Consider the following 23,688-nt stretch of genomic DNA (forward strand, 5'->3'; position numbering starts at 1 on the left):
GTAACTCAAGCCCCCTCCCTATACACTGTACAATTTTGGGGACATTATAAGGCCAATTTTGGTCATCGATAGGAGTGGGAAGTCAAGTTGGTACTTATGTATTATCTGGGCTCCCATGTTAAATGCACCCCATTTTTTCATACCCCTACTATCCAACTACGCCTGGAGTTGATTTTATATAGTGTGGCGAGCGCAGCGAGCCACCGTGCCCGAAGCGTGGCGAGCGCAGCGAGCCCTGCGAGGGGACGCGGTCTCATAAGAAAAACGGGAGCCCAGATATTACATAAGTACCGTCAAGTTTAATCTGTATGTAGCATTCACAAGGATTCCGAGCAGGATTTGTGCGTAAAACAAACCCAAACCTCTCCTCCTCGTACACGTTTTAAGCATTCGGAAGACCTAAAAGACGTTCTTCAGGGCACTGAAGAGTGTAAACCTTTTTGTTTGCTCACCGCATTGCTCGGATAAGTGAGTTTAGTCATTACTTTGTAATATTGATTTGGATGTTTAATTAAAATTCCAAATGTAATTAAAAAGAAAATGAAGTTAATTACAATTCTACAATCTTTCTTGGTTAATTACGGATTCCTTTCCTCTTGTTGGTTCCTAGAGAGGAAGGTTGGCAATGTCTAGCCTGAAGTGGCGAACCTAGGGCGCGCTAATCTAGAAAATAAACAATAGTGCAAGTAAAACTGCAAAATTCGCGCAAATAATTATATGGCGGTGGGCGGTTGTGGTGGTGACATTTGATGAATGTAAATTGGCAGGTACGCTCGCTTGTTTTGAATGAATGAATGATTACAGAACTCAACCATATGATCTGCAAAGTCACTTTTAGCCCCGCCCCCTTCCTGCCATTGCTAGTCGGTGACCTACAATCCTGTCCGCTGCACTATGAAGCTGGCAGGATGCCAGAGAGCCAACTACTTTTCTGGGGTATTTTTAGGGACTACTCCAAAAATCTGTAGCCTCCTGCAGCTCCCGGGAGGGTATCCAAGCATGGTGTTAACACTTAGCTGGTTATGCACAAAGGGCCTAATGAACATGTCAATGATATGCGCCGAACGTAGTGAGGGAACTAACTTTTATTTCCATCAGAGATCGCCGAAGAGGGGGCGGGTGCTGAAGTTATGTGACTGGGCCGAATTAGGTCCCTTCCGATGGGGCTTGAATTAGGCCCAAAGTTTCCTCCTTGACAGAGCCAGATGCACTACGCTTCAAACGTGATTAAAATGGAGAGTGATAAACCACCAGCCAATCAGCTCCTGCCTGACATTTTTCAAACAGTCTGTGACATGGCAGGCAGGAGCTGATTGGCTGACTGTTTATCATTCTCCATTTTATCACTTTTTGAAGCTTGGTGCATGTGGCCCTTAGTGTCTACAGAGAACAGTACTTTACTTTCCTCGGATCCTTCCCCCCCACAAGTAACTGCAATCTCCCTCCCTTCCCCGTCCCAAGTTCTGTGCATACTTTTATAAACAGGTAGTTGCTTTAGAAAACGATCTGATTTTAATTAATGCATTTAGTGCATGTGCATCATTAAATAGCACTCCAGTACTGTAATGAGCGCGCCAGCCGGTGATGGAAGCACTCGGTACACTTTCGCGGGGAGCCTAATTTCTCTTTAGTATGTATTTTGCATATTTTTAGCATGTAAAACTTGAGTGAAGTGAACAGACCTATATACCCAGGACACTGGTAATTACAGCAATTTTATTCATGGCTAGTTTTATTAGGGCCATTAATTCTACAATGTTATGGGCTTCATAGCATATTCTGCTTTTTACGTGTTCTTCATCTAAATTAAGGTCTTTCTGCTGAATATCATTACCGAGGTTCGTGTTGCATGAGGAAAGGGAAAAAAGGTGCATTTTATTTAGTGTCGGCAATATGAGGAGGAAACGGGAAATGGTGTCTGGATGGCTGATCGACAGCTGCTAGGGCCTTGATGGCTAACCTTGACACTCCAGCTGTTGAACTACACATCCCAGCATGCTCTGCATCAGATTTAGAATGTCAAAACTGAAGCAGAGCATGCTGGGATGTGTAGATCAACAACATCTGGAGTGTCAAGGCTAGCCAACAAGGGTCTACTCTAGGTAGACATTCAATAGGTTCAAGCAAAAGGTCAAGGTTTTTTTGTTTTGTTTTTCTACTTTCACCATTCTTATAGACAGATGGAGCCCTGCCGGGACCTGTAGATTCTTTTGTGTGGTCCTGAAGTGCCTGACCCCATCATTGAAAACGTACCTCCCAAAATGGCCACCACCTCAGAAGACCAATATTCAGGATGCTAGGAGGAGGTGGCCATTTTGGAAGATACGTTTTAAATGGCTTCAGGAGTGACCATATTTGCCGACATTTAAAGTCTCCTCTCTGGGAGAAGCCTAGAGAGGAGACTTTCATCTGCCATTAAGGGGGCGGTGACAGAGCCCTACATCATCAAGCCCCACCCCATTGTGTAGCCCTGCGAATCGCAGGATTTTTTACTAAGGGGGTGGAGCTAAAATTATGAAAATTACCAGTCTCCTCCTAGAGACTGGTGGCATGTAGGGTGTTTGCCCACCCTTCCGGGGGAGGAAGCCAGGAGGGGAGGCAAGGATGTGAGTGGCAGCAATGGCTGGTGGAGGTGGAGGAGGGGGGGGAAAGATCCCCTGACAATAAGCAGGATGGCACCACAATTAATATGCTACTGACTGCGCAGTGGTAGTGGAGCACGACACCATGCCAGAGGCATGGTAAGCAAATCTGTGAAGGGGACGTGGTACTCTAATACAGTTTCTCCTGTAACTGTGAACTAGTGCCACCTAGGGACGTAAGGGTGAATTACAAGTGGAAGGCTTGAAGCATCTCCCCCTAAGACCAGTAAGACCTTGCATCTTAGCCTCCCCTGTTTTTCTTCATGCCACCACATAAATTGAGGTTCTCGTTTCACCTCATTACAGATGTGACCGTGTACGTTTGTAAATTTAGTAGGGTATTGATCATGGGTTTAAGCCGCTTCTTTCTGCTGCATTTGATGGACAGACAGGACCATTTATTTTGCCCTATCAATATGGCTGCTGTACTTATTTTTTTGGCCCATATCTGGGACTTGCAGCCTATTGTTCCCAACTTTAATGCATGACGGAACTTGATGCAGGACCTGACACTACAGTATGATCTGCAGCAGTGGTTCTCAACTGTGGTCCTCAAGGCACACCCGCAGGCCAGGTTGTATGTAGTTCCCTACTTATTCACTGATGGTATAATCAAGCTGACAGGTTCAAATTTAAGCCATATGTGCCTAAGCCTGGATAGCCAGAAATCCTGGACTGTTGTGTGCCCTGAGGACCACTGCTCTACAGGACAATCATTAATTCTGGTACAATGACCCCTAATGCATTCTGTGTTAGACATGGGGCCCATCCTCTCGTTCTAGTAGGCAAGTACTCCAAACTACGGAAACATCTGATATCCAGCGTTCCTCTGGTCCCAGCCAATGCCCGATCAGGGGCCACATGGGGCCCATCCTCTCATTATAGTAGGCAAATATTCCAAACTACGAAAACATCTGATATCCAGCATTCCTCTGGTCCCAGCCAATGCCCGATCAGGGGCCACATGGGGCCCATCCTCTCGTTATAGTAGGCAAATATTCCAAACTACGAAAACATCTGATATCCAGCATTCCTCTGGTCCCAGCTAATGCCCGATCAGGGGCCACATGGGGCCCATCCTCTCGTTATAGTAGGAAAATATTCCAAACTACGGAAACATCTGATATCCAGCATTCCTCTGGTCCCAGCCAGTGCACGATCAGGGGCCACATGGGGCCCATCCTCTCGTTATAGTAGGCAAATATTCCAAACTACGAAAACATCTGATATCCAGCATTCCTCTGGTCCCAGCCAATGCCCGATCAGGGGCCACATGGGGCCCATCCTCTCGTTATAGTAGGCAAATATTCCAAACTACGGAAACATCTGATATCCAGCATTCCTCTGGACCCAGCCAGTGCACGATCAGGGCCACATGGGGCTGGAGCTGAAATGTCTGCGTGGTGTTGCAGGTGGTGTGATGAGATGCGGTTACCAGTATACTGATCCCGGCATCCCGCCTGCCCTCACAACATTGGTGCTGATGCTCCAAATCTATCAGAATTCCAACGCTGGAATACTGCCAGCCGGGATCCGGATGGGTTAGTATGCGGGGGTAGCTAGCGTGCGGCCGGGGGAGGGGGGTTTAGGTCTAGGTACTACCGGAGGGACTCAGGGTAGGCTGCGGGGAGGGGAAGGTTACGCATGACTGCAGCAAAGAGGTTCTGCAGCAGCACCTACCAGGGTTATAGTCACCTGCAAGGCAAATAGCTGTTTGTCCCATTGGCCATTGCCCCCTGGTTGTACCCTGCTGTATGTGGGTGTGTGTGGCACTATGGCATCTATCTTCTGAGTAGATAACCCAATGTAACCCAGGGAGGAGACACAGGGGCTCATTTATCATTTCATGTTTGTGTCTAATTCCCCAAATATACCCACTTTGGGGGGGGTTAGCCGCAAATATTAAATGCCTCCAAAATGTATGATGGAGGGACCACGGTTATACTATAACTTCCTACCCCGCCGGCAGTGGCATCATCCATAGGTTTCTATGGGTGATGCGATGCTCCCCAATGTATCAATAGCGGGCAACATGACATCAGGTCCCTGAGCTACCACCATTCTGACATGGCGGTAGCACATTGCAGCCTATGGGCTACTTACCGCAACGCCGGCGTGGCAGTGCGGCCTGCGCTAACCACGCATACGGCACCCGGCTGAACAGTTTGCAGGGTTACGGTGTACCACCTATAGTATCGCATATGGAGTGTAACTCACACTCCCGAAATGGCTGCGTCCCCCCAGAAAGGTGGACAAAGGGTTAAGAGCAGGGGTCAGGGAAATATAGTAGTACAATGGGGAAACATTCACATTAATAAACAGAAAATAACACTGACTTGCTGTTCTTCCTTTAACTGATCCATATATACATATGTATATAAATTTCTGTATGTGCTTGTATATTTATTACACATATCAAATATCTCTATATAGAAAAGGCTGAATACACCTCACCTCTAAGATGAAGTACCACCTCTGACCACTAGAGGCCACTAAACAGGCCCAATTACTCCTTAGAAAGTAAAAGCAAAATTATGTTTCAAACTTGGAAGAGAGGGAGCTGTGAAGAAAGAGATTGGGGGTAGGGGTATTACCCGTCAACGGGACAGGCTTGGGTAGGGTGCTGAGCCATCAACGGGACAGGCTTGGGTAGGGGTATTACCCGTCAACGGGACAGGCTTGGGTAGGGTGCTGAGCCATCAACGGGACAGGCTTGGGTAGGGGTATTACCCGTCAACGGGACAGGCTTGGGTAGGGTGCTGAGCCATCAACGGGACAGGCTTGGGTAGGGTGCTGAGCCATCAACGGGACAGGCTTTAACCTGAAAATAACAGTTGAACAAACTGTATGCGATCCTGTGTGGTATGATCCCACCCAGATCACATTGTATATGGGGCTAAAGGTTCCCATACACGCACCGATCCCGGCATGCGTTCTGTGCATAACTAGCACACATCGCATCGTATGCCTTGTGCATACGATGTGCATGCGATGCGATAAAAAGCAAGTACAAAAAGTATGTGCAGCACATACTTTTTGTACTGTGCGATGAGGTGCCGCGGGAGCGCGCACCCCATCACAGAGCATCGCACCGCCGGGATCGGTGCGTGTATGGGCACCATTAGTGTAGCTGTACAGATCCTCATAGCCCACAGTACTGCCCCAACCTACCATATACTTTAATTACACATTACATTCCCACAGCTATTTACCACATGGATATGGGTCAGACCAGTACAGTAGTACAACGGGAAACACTCACATTAGTGGGAAATAACACATCAGACACTGATTGGCTTGTCAGGCTTTTTATTGTTGACAACAACAGAATCATATAGAGGCCGCTCAGCGACCAAATGACTCCATAGACAGTGACAGCAAAATGATGTTTCAGACCTGCTGGATATGGAGAGAGGGAGTTGTGAAGACAGAGATTGGGGGTAGGGGGATTACCCGTCAACGGGACAGGTTGGGTAGGGGGATGAGCCGCCAACAGGACTGGCTTTGGGGGATGAGCCGTCAACAGGACTGGCTTAGGGGGATGAGCCGTCAACAGGACTGGCTTTAACAATGTTGCACAAACTTTAATGATTAGGTTTGCTGCAATATAAACTGACACAAGTCAAATCAACTGTAAACTTTTTTTAAACAAGTTCCCAGGTTACGGGATAGCTGATGTTACGGGCTCAGTGAGTCCGATATCCAGGTTATATAATCACGCTGGGCATATCGTCTTCCTCCTCCTCCTCCTCCTGCCATAGGAAGCTGACATCCACCCGCTTCTTGTAGATCATCCTATAAAAACAAACGTTGATCAGTGACTGTTCTTGTAAAGACACAAACGTTTGCCATGTACAAGTCATCTCATTATTCCCTGGCCTGCTGCTATCTGGCGCCTGCACCATGTTACTGGCCCTTACTGACTACATTTATCTGTGTGATTCCTCTTTGGACCAATAAGAGCGCTGATGCTGTGGGTGTGACATGACAAGGACGGCCCCCTACAGGAAGCCCAGTGTACAGTGATGTGAGATCCCTCTAATGGGGCCACACACCGAGCGATTGCGGCCTATTTTCTAAGTGATATGACTAGATTGCCTAGAAATGAAGCACGCATCACTGTGTGTGTGGGGCCCATGGCGATGCGTGGCCCCATGTGTCGCTATCACCGGGAGATGCAGATACTGCACGCAGTATATATCTGGTCATCACCTGCGTTCTCTCTATTGAGAACATGGGCAGTGACAGATCACTGAGGTCTGCTGAGAGTGAGAGATCTGTGCTTAGTGATCTAACCTCACTACGTGTGTGTGTGTAGGCCCCATCATTTACATGGCTTCATTTCTCCTATTACATTGTTACACTCCCTTAGTATAATGCAGGGTTGCCTACCCTCCTGGAATGGCCGGGAGAGGGGAAACCCTCCCGGGGAGCTGTCTGACTCCCCCCCCCCCCCCCCCCTTTGGCGGAGAGGGCAGCCAGCAAGTAGACAAGTATGGTATACTGATATATACATGTCATACTAGTAGGATACCGGCCCATCAGCGCTGTGTGAGAGAACTTGTGTAGCGGCCCCGGCTGCAGCAGATATGGAGATACCATATATACATCACAGCATGTGTGTAAGACGGGAGACCTGAAATCTACCCCAGCGACCAGAGCAGGGAGGACGCGCGGATTGTGCCGGCAACCTACCCGGGAGAGGAGTCTCTGCTGCTCACTTCTTCCATGCTCCCAGAAGAGGCAGTGCTGCTATCAGTGGCTGTTTCCGAACAGTAACAGCTGTTATCGGATAGGTCCTCGCGCTCAGAACAGTCACTGCTGTTATCGGATAGGTCCTCGCGCTCAGGACAGTCACTGCTGGTATCCGCCAGGTCCTCGCGCTCAGGACAGTCACTGCTGGTATCCGCCAGGTCCTCGCGCTCAGGACAGTCACTGCTGGTATCAGAGCGCTCAGTAGATGTAGTATCATCTGAAAATGAGAGACAGAATCCAATTGGTTGCTATGGGCAACATCACCTCTTTTCATTGTAGTATTAGTACCCAGTACTGTCTATGGGCTCTATGTAATAGGATGTGAGTTCTGTGCGGAGGCGCAATCTCCTCTGTAGTGCGTCCGAACAAAGCAACACTAGAATTAGTAATGTGATCAGTAACAAGCAGCCCATACATGACACCAGGGGGAAACTTACCATCAATCGGGAAGTAGGAGGCCACCACTTCATGAATAGCTGCTGCCACCGCTGCTGCCACATAAGCCTCTCGCGCCACTTTAGCGTCCAACTTAGCAGAAGGTTCATCACACACAATGGCGCAAGGCACGGGGTGCTGCACGCTGGTGGGGTGCTGCACGCAGGTGGGGATCTGCACACTGGTGGGGTGCTGCACGCTGGTGTGGGGCTGCACATTGGCTGGGTACATGGTCATTCCCTTCAGCCTCGCAGACTTGCCAGGCTGTAAGGAGCAGAGGAAGAGACATCATGAGCTGTGACTACAGAACTCTCCACAGTACAAGCACTTTCTACCATGGAAGCAATAGAACAGATCAGGGAAGTGGAACCAGCTGTAACTTCACCATTGTGATTTATAATTTATTGGTACAGGTTGAGTATCCCGTATCCGGATATCAGTTATCCGAATTATTTCAAAACCGTGGTTTTTTTTTTGGGAATAGTTCAAATACCCACCCCCCACCGCCACCACCCCCCCCCCCCCCCCCGGGAACTCGCGCAATGCACTCCTGGGACTGCTGGAGACGCCGGAGATGATGCTGAAGGCCTGCCATGTACGCCGGAGGACTCCATGGACGCCGACGGACCATCGGGGACCCACCAGGGGACAGGTAAGTATGTTAAAAAAAAAAATAATTTTCCAAAAACCTTAAAAATCCCTTATTCGGATTGCTCGTGGTCCCGATCATTTCGGATAAGGGATACTCAACCTGTATAACTATTAGTACTGGCGTCAGCAGTTATAATAAGTTTATAGCAATGTATAATGACTGGGAGAAGGTCCGCTCAGCTTTCTTACTGTATATTCAATAAGTTTTATACAGTATAATGTCTGTAATATGTAACCATTGTGAAGCTGCCCATACACGGTCCGTTGTGGACCGGCTCTGTTCTGTACTATGTATGTACAAAAAGTATGTGCTGCACATACTTTTTGTACTAGCTACGCATCGCATGGCATGCAAAAAGGCATGCGATGCGTGCTATTGTAAGTCCCAAACGGATCCGTTAAACAGACCGTGTATGGGCAGCTTTAGTGTTATATTCGCTGGAGAGGGGAAGTGACCATGTCCCTAGGTACCCGGGGGTAGGCACTAGTGCACAAAGGGGGTACCCAATAACTAGAACACCACCCACCCCCTGATTTTCTGTTAAACGTGTGCTTGGGTCGGTAATCAAAGCCCCGCCCCTCACAGCATAACGTCATGAGTAGCGGGTCTGTGGTGAGGGGACCTGTTACTTCTGGCATTATGCCGAGAATGGGCGGAGCCTAATAATGCAGACTGTCTGGACCTGACCATCTTCACCTGCGCTGCAGTAACAGTGAGTGTGTGTATGTGTGATCTCTTTATCTCCCCTGACCCACTTCAGAATGCACAAAATGCTCTGTTCTTGGACTTCTCTCTTAATTAGGGATGACCATCGGTGTGGTTGCCATCGATGGCGATATTGCATGTAGTCATTGATGGTAGCTATCTACAGTATGTAATTGTGGTTTCACCAACCGATGGTCATCCCCTTTATGCGACAGACTGGCTCATGGACCAATCAGTTCCAGGGGCAGGGCACCACAGGTGTTATGTTGCACCATCGATGAAGGCAAACCATCTGATTCTCCCCCATCGATGGCAATAATGTGTTATTCTAAATCAGCCATAAGCCATCAATCACAATGAATCATCGATGGTTGTTGGCCATCCTACTTATATTTTAGGATTACAATCACCTTTCTTAACAAACAACTAGTTCAACCCAGGTGACAACAATCATAATATCAGAGGGAATTCCAGGAACAGAGCATTGTGTCCCTCCTGGAATGGGTCATGTTGGGAGAAACCCCCCTCTCACATGCTGCGTTTCCCCTGGTATGAGGGTCACCAGCAGGGGTGCCAGATCATCACTTTAATAAGTGCACATATGAATTACACAGGTCCCGGGGTCAGAGTTCATACCAACAGTCATTACATCAAATCTGCAGTTAATATTTTTGTAACACAGGTTCTGGGGCTAAACATGACTGTCCATTGGACATAATGACACCTGGGACCTATGTAATTCATATGTGCGCTTATTACAGGGATGATCTGACAACCCTGGTCACCAGGGCACATGGGCAGTTAGTGGCAGTTAGTGTCAGGCAGGAGGAGAACGGGCAGGAGGCAGCTACTGGCAGGAGAAGGAGCACACTGCACATAGCCAAATATGGGAGAGGGGGTCTCCAGGGGAACCTACATGTATGACAGCAGCAGAAGCGCTTGCAGAACTACAAAGCCCAGCAAGGTGGGGAGATGGACGCTTCAGTACTGATAATGTGAGAGCCTGAGAGGCTAATGATGAAACGTGAGTGTAACTACACAACATGCCCACATTATGTGACACTGCTGCCTGGGAATTGTGCAGGGGAGGGTACAGGGCAGATACAAGTAATACACCTCAGGCCCTGGGCTGGGGAGGACCTCGGACTGGAATACATCTGTTTGTGAATGAGTCTGTGCCCATGTTACTGTGATACCCATAAGCACTGCACCCCGCTTGAATCCCCCCCCCCCTCCCCCCCTTAGAGGTGAAGAGCAGTGTTACCCTTTTTGTTACATGGATGTTCAAAGAAACCTATTTAGGCTACAGAACTGGACAAATCACCCCAAAATCTGCCCAGAAACGCCCAATATTGGATAAGCTCCTCCCTATTGCGGCCTCTGTATCCTCTGTATGTGCAATGTACAACCCATAAATATAACCAGGCACTTACCTTCCTGCTGGGTGCAGGGATGCACATTTTGCTGCAAAGACAGCCCATAATTTCGCAGGTAACTGCTAAAATTCAGAGTAATACAGTAGGAGCAGGAGAGAAAATATCCGCTTCTTCACCTGATGCTGCCAGAAAGTCCTCTGACACAGAGCCTTTGTGATGTCATAGTGATGTCATGGGACAAGATGGCCGCCATTCAGCAAAAATGTAGTAAAAGTCTCCAAATTGTGTTTAGGGATAAGGGGGGCAGAACAGCGCACATCCTAACTGTCCTGAATTAAAGGCCTCAAAGGGGAACGGGGAAATGTACAAATAATCACCTTTTGTCTGCGGATTTACCTCCAAACCTATGGATTTACTATTCAGCGGTTTGGAGAGTAATTGGCGGGTGGATGAAGGGGATATGGAGCAATTTTAATAAAAATTAGTTTCTTATAATGGAGGAAAGTTTTATGTCCTATTGACATATACACAATGTTATTTTGCATGTTGGTAATTTTGATATATTTTGTGGGTAAAAGGTCATTTCCAATTCTTTCTCCAGTGTTAGAAGATACTGAGATATATCCAGTAATACCCACTAACCATAACATAACACTCATCCACTCACCTCTATATACTGATACAACATTGGGATCTGTGCAGCAGTTTTACCATTGGCAAACGCAGCACAGAAGTAGTGATAATACAGTTACTATGAGGGTGATGGAGAAAGGGGGCATAGCGCGAGGCCTAGACCCCGTGACTGCCTCCATGAGCCATGACCCCGCCCCTATGAGCTGTGCCCCATCCACCCACCTTTTTTTTTTTGTGCGCAGTTATGTTGTTAAGGAAACGACAAATCTTATTAGTGGGGGCCCAAACTCATGGCCCTCCAGCTGTTGTGGAACTACATGTCCCAGCATGCCCTGCAACCGTTTTAGCAATCCATTATATAAAATCTGTGGCAGAGCATGCTGGGATATGTAGTTCCTCAACAGCTGGAGGGCCATGAGTTTGACGCCACTGTTGTACTTGAGAGATTAATTGCTGCTTTTTATGTCGGGCCCTTTCTGTGTGTGGCCGATCCTGTCGCTGAAATTATTTGTGTATGTCCTGTTTACTATAGTACATGAGGGTGGGTGGGAGCATCCAAGGACATTTCCATCTTGTACCCCCCCCCCCCCTTTTTTTTTTCCCTCTTCTATCATGTGCTCTTTGGGGCCTAGTATTCAAAACAACTGCAGTGTCACTCCAGCAGGGGCGAATTAATATTCTATGCAGATGTACACAAGGGGGTCCGTGGGTCAAATGATGCGAATAGTGCCATTTTAGCCCCGCCCCCGCAGTGCAATGCCTGAAAAACAGCATTTCCTGTCGGGGGGGTCGTGGTTAAAATGGAGTGATCACTCTGGCCATGCCCCCAAACAAGTAGCCACTGCTGTGGCCCCTGCCCCCCTGAGCTGGGTAAGTATCTTATCTCTAGAGCCATGTTGTGCGGGGAGAGTAATTTTCAGCTTTTTTTGTGGGGGCCCAAACAAACTACAGACGCTGTGACCTAATCTCACACCTGACTGCATGGTTGGAAATTTTTTTTTTTTGGGGGGGGGTCTCCCTTCCAATGTCGCCGTGCAAGTGACATCATAACGACAACGTCTAGGGAAGAGCGGGTGGAGAATGGGGCAGGCAGCCACAGCAGCAGCCGCAGGAAAGGGAGAGGCAGTAGCTGGGAGCCGCAGCACTGGCCAGCAGAGCACGGTGAGTATGAATGGGGACGATGTCAACGTTATGACCTATCTCTGGGGGCCAGATTCTCTAAGCTTCAAAAGTGATAAATTGCAGAGTGATAATTAGCCAGCCAATCAGCTCCTACCTGACATTTTTCAAACCCAGCCTGCACTGTGACATGTCAGACAGGAGCTGATTGGCTGGCTGTTTATCACTCTGCATTTTATCCCTTTTGAAGCTTAGAGAATCTGGCCATGGGGGAGAGCTCCGCAGAATCTGTGTGGCCAGATAGATTGAGTTTCCCTGCCAGGCTGCCATTGCTATTACTGCTGGAAGGATTTGGGGAGGAAGGAGATCTGGTGCTGATGATGGTGGGAGAGGGGGGTGGGGTCTGTCATCTGAAGGAAGGGTCCTGACTGCCAGCTCCTACTATGACGCAGTGACACGATCTGTAGAGCCAGTTTGTACAGGGAGAAATTAAATGCTCTCTTTGTGGGGGCCCAAACAAACCAATCATTTCAACCACAGTCATGTGGCAGACCCTGGCACTGAAATGATTGGTTTGTTAGTGTGTATGTCCTATTTCCGCAACATAATGGTGGGCGGGAGGGCCCAAGGACAATTCCATTTTACACTTCCTTTTTTTTTTTTGGCATTATGTGCTCTATGGGGCCTAGGTTTCTAAAACTGCCATCCTGTCTGCCACTGCAGTGCCATTCCGAGATGGGCCACTTGTTTGTGCCGCATACTTGTGTCATTTAGCATAGTCATCCAACTACCTCGGTGCAACCTATTGGCCTAAAAACAACATTGTGAGCTGTCAGGTATTCAGAATAGATTGGAAATTAATGTTATTGAGGTTAAGGTACTTGTGTATTTGCAGGGCACCCAATTTGCATACGTACGGCACCGTAGGAATATTTTCCTTAGTTAATTTTTAGTGCACCCCTGCCTGCGCATCGCATGCCATTTGCAGTGCGGTGCGATGCGATTTTTCATTGTATAAGCAGCCATGCGATGCGATGAGATGGTACTTCATTTTAAAAGCACCCATGTGATTTTATTGCGTGCTATTTTACACACCCCCACTATCCACGTCACCCCGAAGCGTGGCGAGCGCACACTGTTACCCGTCCTCCGGACCTTTTCATACCCCCACTATCCACGTTGGCCTGGAGTTGATTTTATAAAGTGTGGCGACCGAAGCGAGCCACCGAGCCCCGCATGGGGACGTGGAATACATGTGAAGTATCTGCGTCCCCTCGCCAGACTTTATAGAATTAACTCCACGCCGACGTGGATATTGGCAGTATGAAAAGGTCCGCCACACTTCGGGTGACGTGGATAGTGGGGGTGTGCAAAATAGCACGCGATAAAATCGCACCCATAGAGGGAGAATAAATTAGCGTGCCAGCTGCATGGCGAGCGCAGCGAGCCCGCAAGGGAGGGCGATCACGGCTTGGATGGGGACCACTGCTTTGAAGTCAGATATCTCCGGTTCCCAAGGGCCGATTTTTACAATTCTTATGCCCCTGGAAAGAGGAGACCCTCAGCTTTCAGCTAAGGGCCCTTAGACTCCTGGGGGGGTTTCTGGGTACTCAGAAACCCCCCCTGCGTGCGCTACTGCTACCTGCAGCAGGTAGGATCGGATTCGGATCCAATTCAGATCCAACCGAACGATTTTGACCAAATCTGCATCCAATCAGTCTGAATTGGATCCAGATTGATGGGATTGTGCCAAAATCGTTTTGGTGTGTACCCAGCATTACACACGCCCTCTAATGTTTGTCCTATCCGGGGCTGACCTTAACATTAGGCCGCTGCCTAGGGTGCCAGGATCCAGGGGACTCGTCTGAATCAGAGTTAAGGGTGTCTCTAACATTCATCCTTGTTGTTCTGAATGCAGGCAACGGCAGCGACTGTTCAACTTCTAAGACGCCAGCTACTGGAAAGTAGGCATTGATGTGTGGGTTGGGGAGGAGTGAGGCAGTATACCAGGGATGGGGAACCTTTAGCCCTCCTGCTGTTGAACTATGCATCCCAGCATGCCCTGCAACAGTTTTAGCATGGCCAAATAGCAAAACTTTTGCAGGGCATGCTGGGATGTGTAGTTCAACAGCCGGAGGGCCAAAGGTCCTCTCTCCCTGCAGTACACTGAACATTGACGCATCTTCCATCGATGTTTCCCATCGATGGCAGTTTATCCTGGAACCATCTATGGCTATAAACCATTCTATCGGCAGCCATCGATGGTTCCCACCATCGTCTACTTGCGCATGCGCAGAGGAAGAATGGGGCGGCCGCTGGGAGGTGCGCGCATGCGTGATAGTACTATACCTGACACGCTGGATAATGTGTCTTCTGCGTATGCGTTCGCCGCGCACGCACCCGGCTCCTGCTCCGACTTGGACTCGGAGAGGGTAGTATAGCCGGGCAGCTGGCCAGCAGGGGGGAAGAAAAAAATCGCCATCGGATGCCATCCATCGATGGCATCAAACTATTCGACCCTCGCCTATCGATGCCGAAAACATCGAACACTAGGTCCCGACCATCGATGTTTTGGGAACATCAATAGTCGATGGCCATCCCTAGCATCCATACTGTATATCATATGGCGTTATCACTGCAGAGGTCTCTGGAGAAATTGTTACATTTTAAGCTACCGTACAATATAATTTTCAGGGATCTTTTGGTTTCTTTTACACTATTGCATGTATTTAAATGTCAGATCTGTTAAGCGCTTATGGATTCTATAAACACACTTGTCCCAGAATACGATCAATGCAACGTATAGATCAGCTGTTACTGATACGCTCGCAAGATAAACGAGACTCTTTAAACATGGCAGGGAATTGCAGCGTCCCTACAGGGATTGGAGGATCAGCCAATTGTCTTGGGCCACAAATCTTCCAAGATAGGATGGTCAATAGGAGACGAGTCCGCTGTGTTTTCCCAACAAACGAGGCGCTGTGTTAGAATTCAGGCTGCGATCGATACATCAAGACTTAGAGGCTGCATCAGTAATTAATACAGGGATACTGATCTATACAATGTACAATGTATAGCCAGAACCTGGAGCCTCTTGTATGTGTTTTGTTAAATAGTGAAGTTGCGGTAATCTCATGGTGTTGCGTATACCACCTAGGAACATGAGATAGGCATGTGGTAGCTGGGGTTTTATAAGGTGGGGAGAGGGGGGGGGGGGCTTAATTTTCTAAATTGCACCATATATCTTTGTATCTGATGTGATGGATTGAATTGGAGAGCGATAAAGTAGCAGACAATCCGCTCCTGCCATGTTAGGGGCTGTGATATAAAAATGACAGTTTGGTTGGTACGGTTTCGCTCTTCACTTTCTCTTTTGTACACTTGAAATTTGCTAAGATGGGATTTCTATTTTTCACAGGGGATGTTGCTCTGGGCAACCAATTAGAATCTATATGTTTAGCACGGTATAGAAGATAATAGATGGGATCTGATTGGTTGCTCATAGCAACATCTCACGTGAAGTATAACTCCCATCTTAGTAAATTTCCCCCATTACCACTTTGGGGGGGTATTCAATTTGTGCCGATATTTCCTAATCGGGGAAATCGCATCAGTCGCCTATTCGATGTTGTCGGTAACAACTGCATTGAGACTGTCAGATCCCAACTTTAGTTTTTTTTTTGTTACAATGATCGGTTTTGTCTGCAACGGCTGCCGATTATCAGTCACAGGTGTTTTTCAACAATCGGCGGCCATTTTCACCGATCCATGGACTTTCCGACACTCGGAACATTGGATTCCGTTATCGTCTGATCAGACGAAAACCGCCCGGGACACCGGCTGTCGGGACATTCAGACTGTCGGAATCTATGATTGAAGATCCCCCTCCCCTTTGGCTGTATTACTTAATTAACCAAAATAGTCTTCCATCGCTGGAAAAAAAGGAAAAATATATATATTTTTCCAGTGATGGTGATATTTACGGAGTAATACATTTACCATTGGACACACCAAAATGATTTGCCAAGCTGTATTAGCTGATCTTGGAGAAACTGCCCTATTTTACACCCCTTGTTGTAATATGTAATATCTATATCTATATATCTATATCCTCTAAAGCCCCGTACACACGGGGGAGATATATTGCTAGCAATATATGGCTGAGTAATATATTGCTCAGTTTCTCCTTTTCATCAGCGACCAGAGATGGTCGCTGATGAAAGGGAACCTCTGCTGGCGGTGCCGCAGAGGTAATCAGCTGGTCGCAGCAGCGATTAGAATGGGGCTGAAAACGGGAGCGTGCACCCGGCGATTTATCGTTGGGGCACACTCCCATCACTGGTAATATGGTCACGTGCGACCATATTCCCAGCGATATCAGCCCCTAACGCCCCCGTGTGTACACAGCTTTACTGGGCAATTTGTATAGTTACTGGGATCTCTGGCAGCCAGACAGCAATTCCTAGGAACAGGGTTAGATTATGATATTTGCCAAACGTCAATGGCAAATGATGGCCATTGTTTTTTTCCATTGATGGCTGAGAGGGATTCGGTATGAAATCCTGAATGGGTCAAAATCCCGACATTTAAAATCCCGACATTTAAAATCCCGACAGGGTCAAAATCCTGACATATATAGAATGTACAGGTGAAACAGTCTACATGACTTTCAGTCGACAGGTGTGAGGTCGACATGGGTTTTTTCAGTTTTTTTTTTTTTACCCGAATGTCGACACCGTCGACATGGACACAGTTGCAAGTGAACCGCAGCCCCTCGCTACGCTCGCCACACAATTTTATTCTCCCACCACTTCCTAGTGGATGGTAGGGCATGAATACCGCATGCCGGCGCATGTCGGTTCAAAAAACAGTGAAAAAACCCATGTCGTCCTCGCACCTATCGACTGAAAGTCATGTACACGGTTTCACCTGTACATTCTAAATGTCGGGATTTTGACCCTGTCGGGATTTTGACCCTGTCCGACACTTGACAAGTCGGGCAAACCAATCAGAAACAAAAAAGTTGGTGGTTGTCGACACCAGGTCCAAAGGGCAGCTTTCACCTCGTCAGCACCTGCAGTTCAAGGAGGTTCTGCCACACCCGTCGTACGTACAAGGAGGCATTACTTTTCAATCGAGCCTCACATTTTTATAGCAACTCTTTTTCTACAGAAGAGAATAGGACTAGCAGCCCCATCAGGTTATTAGTAGGTACTACACCTACATTATAGAAAAATGGGTACTATGCATAGCTTTCCCTCTGAGCCGATGGTCCGGATGCAAAATAAAGTCGGATAGTGACATAGAAGTTTAAACTGTAACTGAGCAATGGACTTACAGTATATATTTAGAGTAAACGTTGTACACTCTACTAAAATGTCTAAATGTAGAATCTTATACTGTAAACATTTTGACGGTTTTCTCTTTTAACCACTCAGGTTCCATCCAAGACTTCCTGACGCCGTATCTGGAGCAGGCACAACAGATTTGGCAGTGGCTTCTGGGAGCCGCGGTAGTAGGAGGCTTACTTACGGCAGTGATAGCCTTGCTGGCGCGCTTGGTGTGTCGGAGGAGAAGACGGCCACCGGCTGAAGAGACCAGGCCTCTTCTCATGGAAGCCGAAGATTATCACAGCACCTATCAATCCAATCTATGATGCGAGAAAGATATTAGTACGCTGCTTTTTTAAATGGGACTTTAATTATATTGTGATACACAATGTGTGTAAAACAAATCCCCCCACAGGCGGTGTCATACTCCAAAAAAGCAGGATCTATTTTTTTTTTTTTTACTGGGTTTTATCCTTCCAATATTTTTGAGAATCAATATTGGTCCTTTTTTATTCCAGGTCGGGTACAGTGTTTTCGTCTTTCAGTGACGATGGGTTAAATATGCCTTAAGTGTGTAATGCATATATATATATTGCTATTGATTGTAAAATATCCAGTAGCTTATACTGAGCCGTGTGGATTGTCGGTAATTGTCTACAATGTGTCCAAACATTAAACCCAGTCTTCTCTTTTTTTAAACTGTAAGGCAGTTGTTGAAAGGTGTGTCCTATTCAATATGTTCTGCGGGGGGGGGGGGGGGGGGGGGGGGGACCTTGTGGTTGAGGTACCATGCTATCAGGGTGTAATGTAGCTCTGGCCAATCCGGTCCTTGATAGTGAAAAGTTTTCTAGATCACTCAGATGGTACCCAGGTGTAGTCATTACTGTTTATTTTTCAAATGTGCTGCATTTGGGCTCGGTGCTATAAAGGGTGTGATCTCATAAAGAAGGGGCAATAGTACCACCAATTTCATTACACCATACAGTAGCACAATCTTATTTACATTACACTGCAAATATTGTCGCTGATTTATATTACACCCCACAGTGGTGGCCCTTATTCACCATGGCATTGCTCTAAGGTGTGTGAGGAAAGCAGAAGAGTAATAAGAAAGGGGAAAGGTAACCAGAACAGTGAATTCTGAGGGGAACAAGGGAAAAGATAGTAGGGAAATGGTAAGGTACTGGGCAGAGAGAGTGGGACTTCCAAATGCCGTGCAGATAAAGGGGGAGATTCTCTAAAGCAGAAATGCGGTAAAGACCCTGTTATCTGGGTTTTTACCGCATTTCTGTATGCTCTGTCCCCATCTGCAGTGGCAGCGCTGTGGAGGGAATCGCTAGCAAAAGCTGGCGATTCCCTGCAGAAGCCTATGGATCCCTCCCAGCATGCCCTGCAGCCGGCGCCGCACTCTGCACATGTGCAGATGGACTCCAGTGTCTCAGACCCATAAGTCCAGCGCCGCATCGCAAGGGACAACTCTTAGCGCAAGAGCTGTCCCTTGCATTAATGATCGCATATGTTAGAATGCGGTGTCCGGCGAAGGGGGAAAAACAGTGCTGTAGATGTTAGAACATCCCGCCCAAAGGATTAAGAAGCGAGATTCTGGGCAGAGAAATGGGAAACCAACCTGATTCTGGGCAGAGAGCACGGTGGCAGCAAGATGCCGGACAGAGAGGAGAAGCGGGGCATGAAAAATGGGAAAGCAGACGGATTTTGGAAAGAGAGGAGGGCACAGATGGATTGATAGGGGTGGGGGGGGGGGGAGACTACAGCTGCTGGACACAGAAAATAGAAAAGAAACCTATTAAAGAAGCTACATAGATAGATATAGCTAGAGAGAGAGAGAGATCTAAAAAAAAAAGCTAAAGAGGAGGCAAGGTGCATTCTCGACTGGCCATGTTTTGCGATCCACAGTGTTCCAGGGGTCAGAAAAGCCTGTGACAAGCTCCTCCAATCATCATGTGCTGAGCTCCACAAATCACAGCTCAACAGATGCTGAGATCAGGGGAAGAGGTTCGGCACAGAAGTGAGGGAGGTGCTGGGAGTCGTGCCTCCCCCCACACACACCCATCTACTGTCGGCACCGCTGCCTCTCATGCATTTTGACTGATGCTAAGGTTTGGGTTCCTAATGTAATCACAATCTCCTATTCTCCTACCAATAGGTGTGATGCTACACACTATACGATTTGCGATAACTATTTGCATAATAGTGATATTTTTAATAATATTTTGCATATCGTTCAGTGTGTACCCACTAGATCACCATCGCTAACGGTAACACCTATTGTCAGGACATGCAGTCAGATCTGACGATATCGCCAGTGACTGCATGTTCAGCGGGAATCCCGGTGATGTCACCGAATATCGGTCTGTGACGCATGAACCATGAAAACTTGTGTCAACCATGTCGACCTTAATGTGACCCTATCAGAAGGCAAATGTGTCCGTCTTAGGCACCTTCCAAATATTTTTGATATCAGATTTTAGGATATTGGAGGCTCAACCTTTTTACCTCTACTGCTAAAGGTTTCGTATAATTGACTTAAAACCACATAAATTGCAATGCACTATTGTCTATACCAGAGGTTCCCAAATGTGGCTCTCAAGGCACCCCAACAATCTAGGTTTTTTAAGTATATCCATGGCTAAGCACAGATGGTTAAAAGAAAATGACTGAGGTACTAATAGTCACCTGTAGCCAAGCATGGATATCTTAAAACCTGGACTGTTGGAGTTCCTTCAGGACTGGGTTTGGTAAACCCCTGGTCTATAGGACTATTAGGACTTTCAGCTGCAGCCTAGACATCTGGGCTGCAATATATGCATTGTGTAATACAGTACGTGGATCATTAATATAGCAACTGGTCATTTCAGCAGTCGCATACAAACGCCTGTAGCGCACTTCCTGCGCTCGACATAGAGCATAATTATCAGTTATTTGATGTTCACTCGTGTTTCAAAATAAATGATATCAGAGAATTGTGCTGGATTTTCCAATTGCCGACTATTCCCACATAACGGAACTGGGACCAGATGCAGTAAGCTTCAAAAAATGATAAAATGGACAGTGATAAACCACCAGCCAGAGGCGTAACTCTGGGAGGCAATGGAGTCATCTGCCGCCGGGCTCCTGCTCCCAAGGGGGCACACCTCTCCTCTCCTGCCAGTTTGAATCAGTTCATTGAAAGCCATCCATTTTACTTCTGTGGCTGACTCCCCCTCATAACATCATTTTTGCAAGTGTCAAAACCTGTATTCCTGTATTAGAACCCATGACTTGTCTTACTGGAGACAGACACCTTACTGATTGAGCTATATGGGGGGGCACCAATATTTATCTTGCCTCCGGGCAACTGGGGCGAACTTACGCCACTGCCACCAGCCAATCGGCTCCCACCTGCCTGTCACAGACTGTGTTTGCAAAATGTCAGGCAGGAGCTGATTGGTTGGTGGTTTATCACTCTCCATTTTATCACTTTTGAAGCTTAGAGAATCTGGCCCCTGTTTTCTATACAGAGGGATACTGTATATTATGCTGTGTGAGGAGATTAGTGGAGGATAGATCAGGCGTGCTTAAGTCAAACGTGTCAATTTAGAGAAAACCTATCCCAATATAAATGAGTTTAAAATATTTTTGTTATTTTAATGAATCCAATTTCTTTAAAATAAAAAATAAAAAGCACCAATGTATGGATAAAAAAAAAAACATATACACAGTCTGGATACTTTTAAAGATCAAGTTCACTACGTATCATACGGGGTGGGAAAAACACAGTTCGTACCTCCACTCCCGTAGTCCAGATCACTCTCTCCACCCCATGTGTGCCGTGGTACCGGCTTCCAGTCAGACAGCGAGCAGCTATCACGGCTGCAGCTAAGACAGGCGGCTTGTGCTGGAAACTCAATTACCACTACACACAAGGGGCGGAGAGAGTGATCTGGACTAGGGGAGTGGAGGTATGAACTGTGTTTATCCCACCCCGTATGATACATAGGACGGGATGTATTAATATACATTGCCGCCCTTCGCCGGCTGTCCGCCGCGATGCCAGCGCATATGTACTAACATATGCTGCTGGCATCGCGATGCGGTGACGGAGGCCCCCAGCGATACCTGGAATGTGGTGTGCGGGGGTCTCCGTCACCTCCCTGCCCCCTCCTGCATCCCTCAAGCGGGGGAAAGCTAAGCAGGCTGTCCCCGGCACCTCCTCCTCCCCCCTGCAGCCGGAAGGACGTCCGGCTGCGTCAATAGGGGGAGGAAGGTGTTACCTTCCAGGTCCAGGAGGACCTGGACCAGGTAAGCCAGAGGGAGGGGGAGAGGGGGGTCGGCGGGTTTTTCGGCGGAGGCGTCGGGCGGCGAAAAGAAGCCCATAGGCTTCTATAGGGTATCGCCACCCAAAGGTGGCAATACCCTAAAATGCGGTGACGTGGCGGCGGGGTTTTAATACATAGAAAAATGTGGTAAAACAGGGGTTTTACCGCATTTTCCCGTTAGTACATCCCGCCCTTAGTGAACTTGATCTTTAAAAGTATCCGGACTCTGTATATATGGTATTTTATCCATGCTTTTTTTAATTTTAACTAATTTCTATTGGGACAGATTTTCTCCAAATTGACACGTTTGACTTAAGCGGCCCTACTCCATCCTCCACTAATCTTTTCTCCTCACACTGTCTATCACTGGCTGATTGAACCAGTCATTGGAGGTACACGGGCTGCTGTGCTAGGTGTTCTTGAATTTAATCTACACACCACACTGACACTGTATACTGTATATTATGCTGTCAGAATCAGCATTGCACTGTGGAGGGGTGGCCATACCCCCACTCAAGGCTCAGTTGTTTAGCTCCGCCTCCGATCCCACCCCTTCGGGATGGGGGTCTTAATGGCAGTGAACTTAATTTGGACCAAATCAAGCCAACTTGCATTGGTTTCGATCAAACAGGTTTCTGGGAACATGGCACTCGGGGACAGCTCTAACATGTAACACATGCGCAAATCATCAATATAATGGCCACGGCTGCCACAGTGATTTCTGAAACCAGCGATGGTCCGACAGAGCAGTATATAGTATGGTTGTAGGGTGTGCTGTATGCGGGCCTGACTGTACCTAGGGGGTCCATGTGCACCACAAACCCTGCACCATTGCGAACAGATGCCGTTATTTGTAGCAGGCCATGTAGGTAAGCTGCAGGTAGGTCTCCTTTGTTTATTATTATAGAAATAGCTGAGTTTATATCATTCCGATTCCCTCAGACAAATAAAGCATTCAAGAGATATCTGTGGTCCGGGAACAGACCATCTAAGGACGACACATGAGGTATCCCACTTCATCATCCAACCTCAGTCTAAGGCAGGGCTGGGCAACACCGGCCCTCCAGATGTTAGTGAACTACACATCCCAGGATGCTTTGCATTAGTTTTGCTATGTGGCCATGCTGGGATGTGTAGTTCACTAACATCTGGAGGGCCGGTGTTGCCCAGCCCTGGTCTAAGGGGAGCGTCTAGACAGGAGAAGGCCCGTGTTAAGGATTGACATCGGTTTTCGATGGTTCATAACGATCTTTTTTTTTATGTTAGTGGTTTGACCATTCGAGAGCGGCTTTCTCATTTGATGGTGGGCTTCCAATGTCCATCCCTAGCCTGTGTGCAATCTCTGTCTGGGCTCTCCCCCCTCTCTAGCCATCAGCACTGTATGTAGACTCTGACCCTAGGGTCACTAGGGGAGCCTAGCGCTGTCCTAGAGTCTACTGCAGGGATGGGGAACCTTTGGCCCTCCAGCTGTTGTTGAACTACATATCCCAGCATGCACTGCAACAGGATTAGCATTGCCAAAAAGAAAAACTGTAGCAGGGCATGATAGGATATGTAGTTCGACAACAGCAGGAGGGTCAAAGGTTCGCCATCCCTAATCTACTGCATATGCAGGAAGTGCCAGGAAAATTGTTTGCCTTGCCATTTTCCCCATGTTAAGGATAGACATCGGTTTTCGATGGTTCCTAACGATCTTTTTTTTTTTATGTTAGTGGTTTGACCATT

General features: G+C 47.5%; 1 protein-coding gene and 1 long non-coding RNA gene across 2 annotated transcripts in view; both read left to right on the forward strand.

Moving 5' to 3' along the window:
• LOC146056320 (tyrosinase-like) overlaps positions 1 to 18,323 on the forward strand; it is a 119,781-nt gene extending 101,458 nt beyond the window's left edge. The window contains exon 5 of the mRNA XM_083168382.1: positions 17,756 to 18,323. Within this exon, the coding sequence (XP_083024508.1) occupies positions 17,756 to 17,973 (218 nt within the window). The 3' untranslated portion in view covers positions 17,974 to 18,323. The remainder of the gene's footprint in view (positions 1 to 17,755) is intronic.
• Positions 1 to 23,688, forward strand: part of LOC146056311 (uncharacterized) — a 488,478-nt gene that overhangs the window by 350,207 nt on the left and 114,583 nt on the right. The gene's annotated exons all lie outside the window — the stretch shown is intronic.

Source organism: Crinia signifera, unplaced genomic scaffold (genome assembly GCF_055691185.1).
Source record: "Crinia signifera unplaced genomic scaffold, ASM5569118v1 HAP2_SCAFFOLD_79, whole genome shotgun sequence".
Lineage (NCBI taxonomy): Eukaryota > Metazoa > Chordata > Amphibia > Anura > Myobatrachidae > Crinia > Crinia signifera.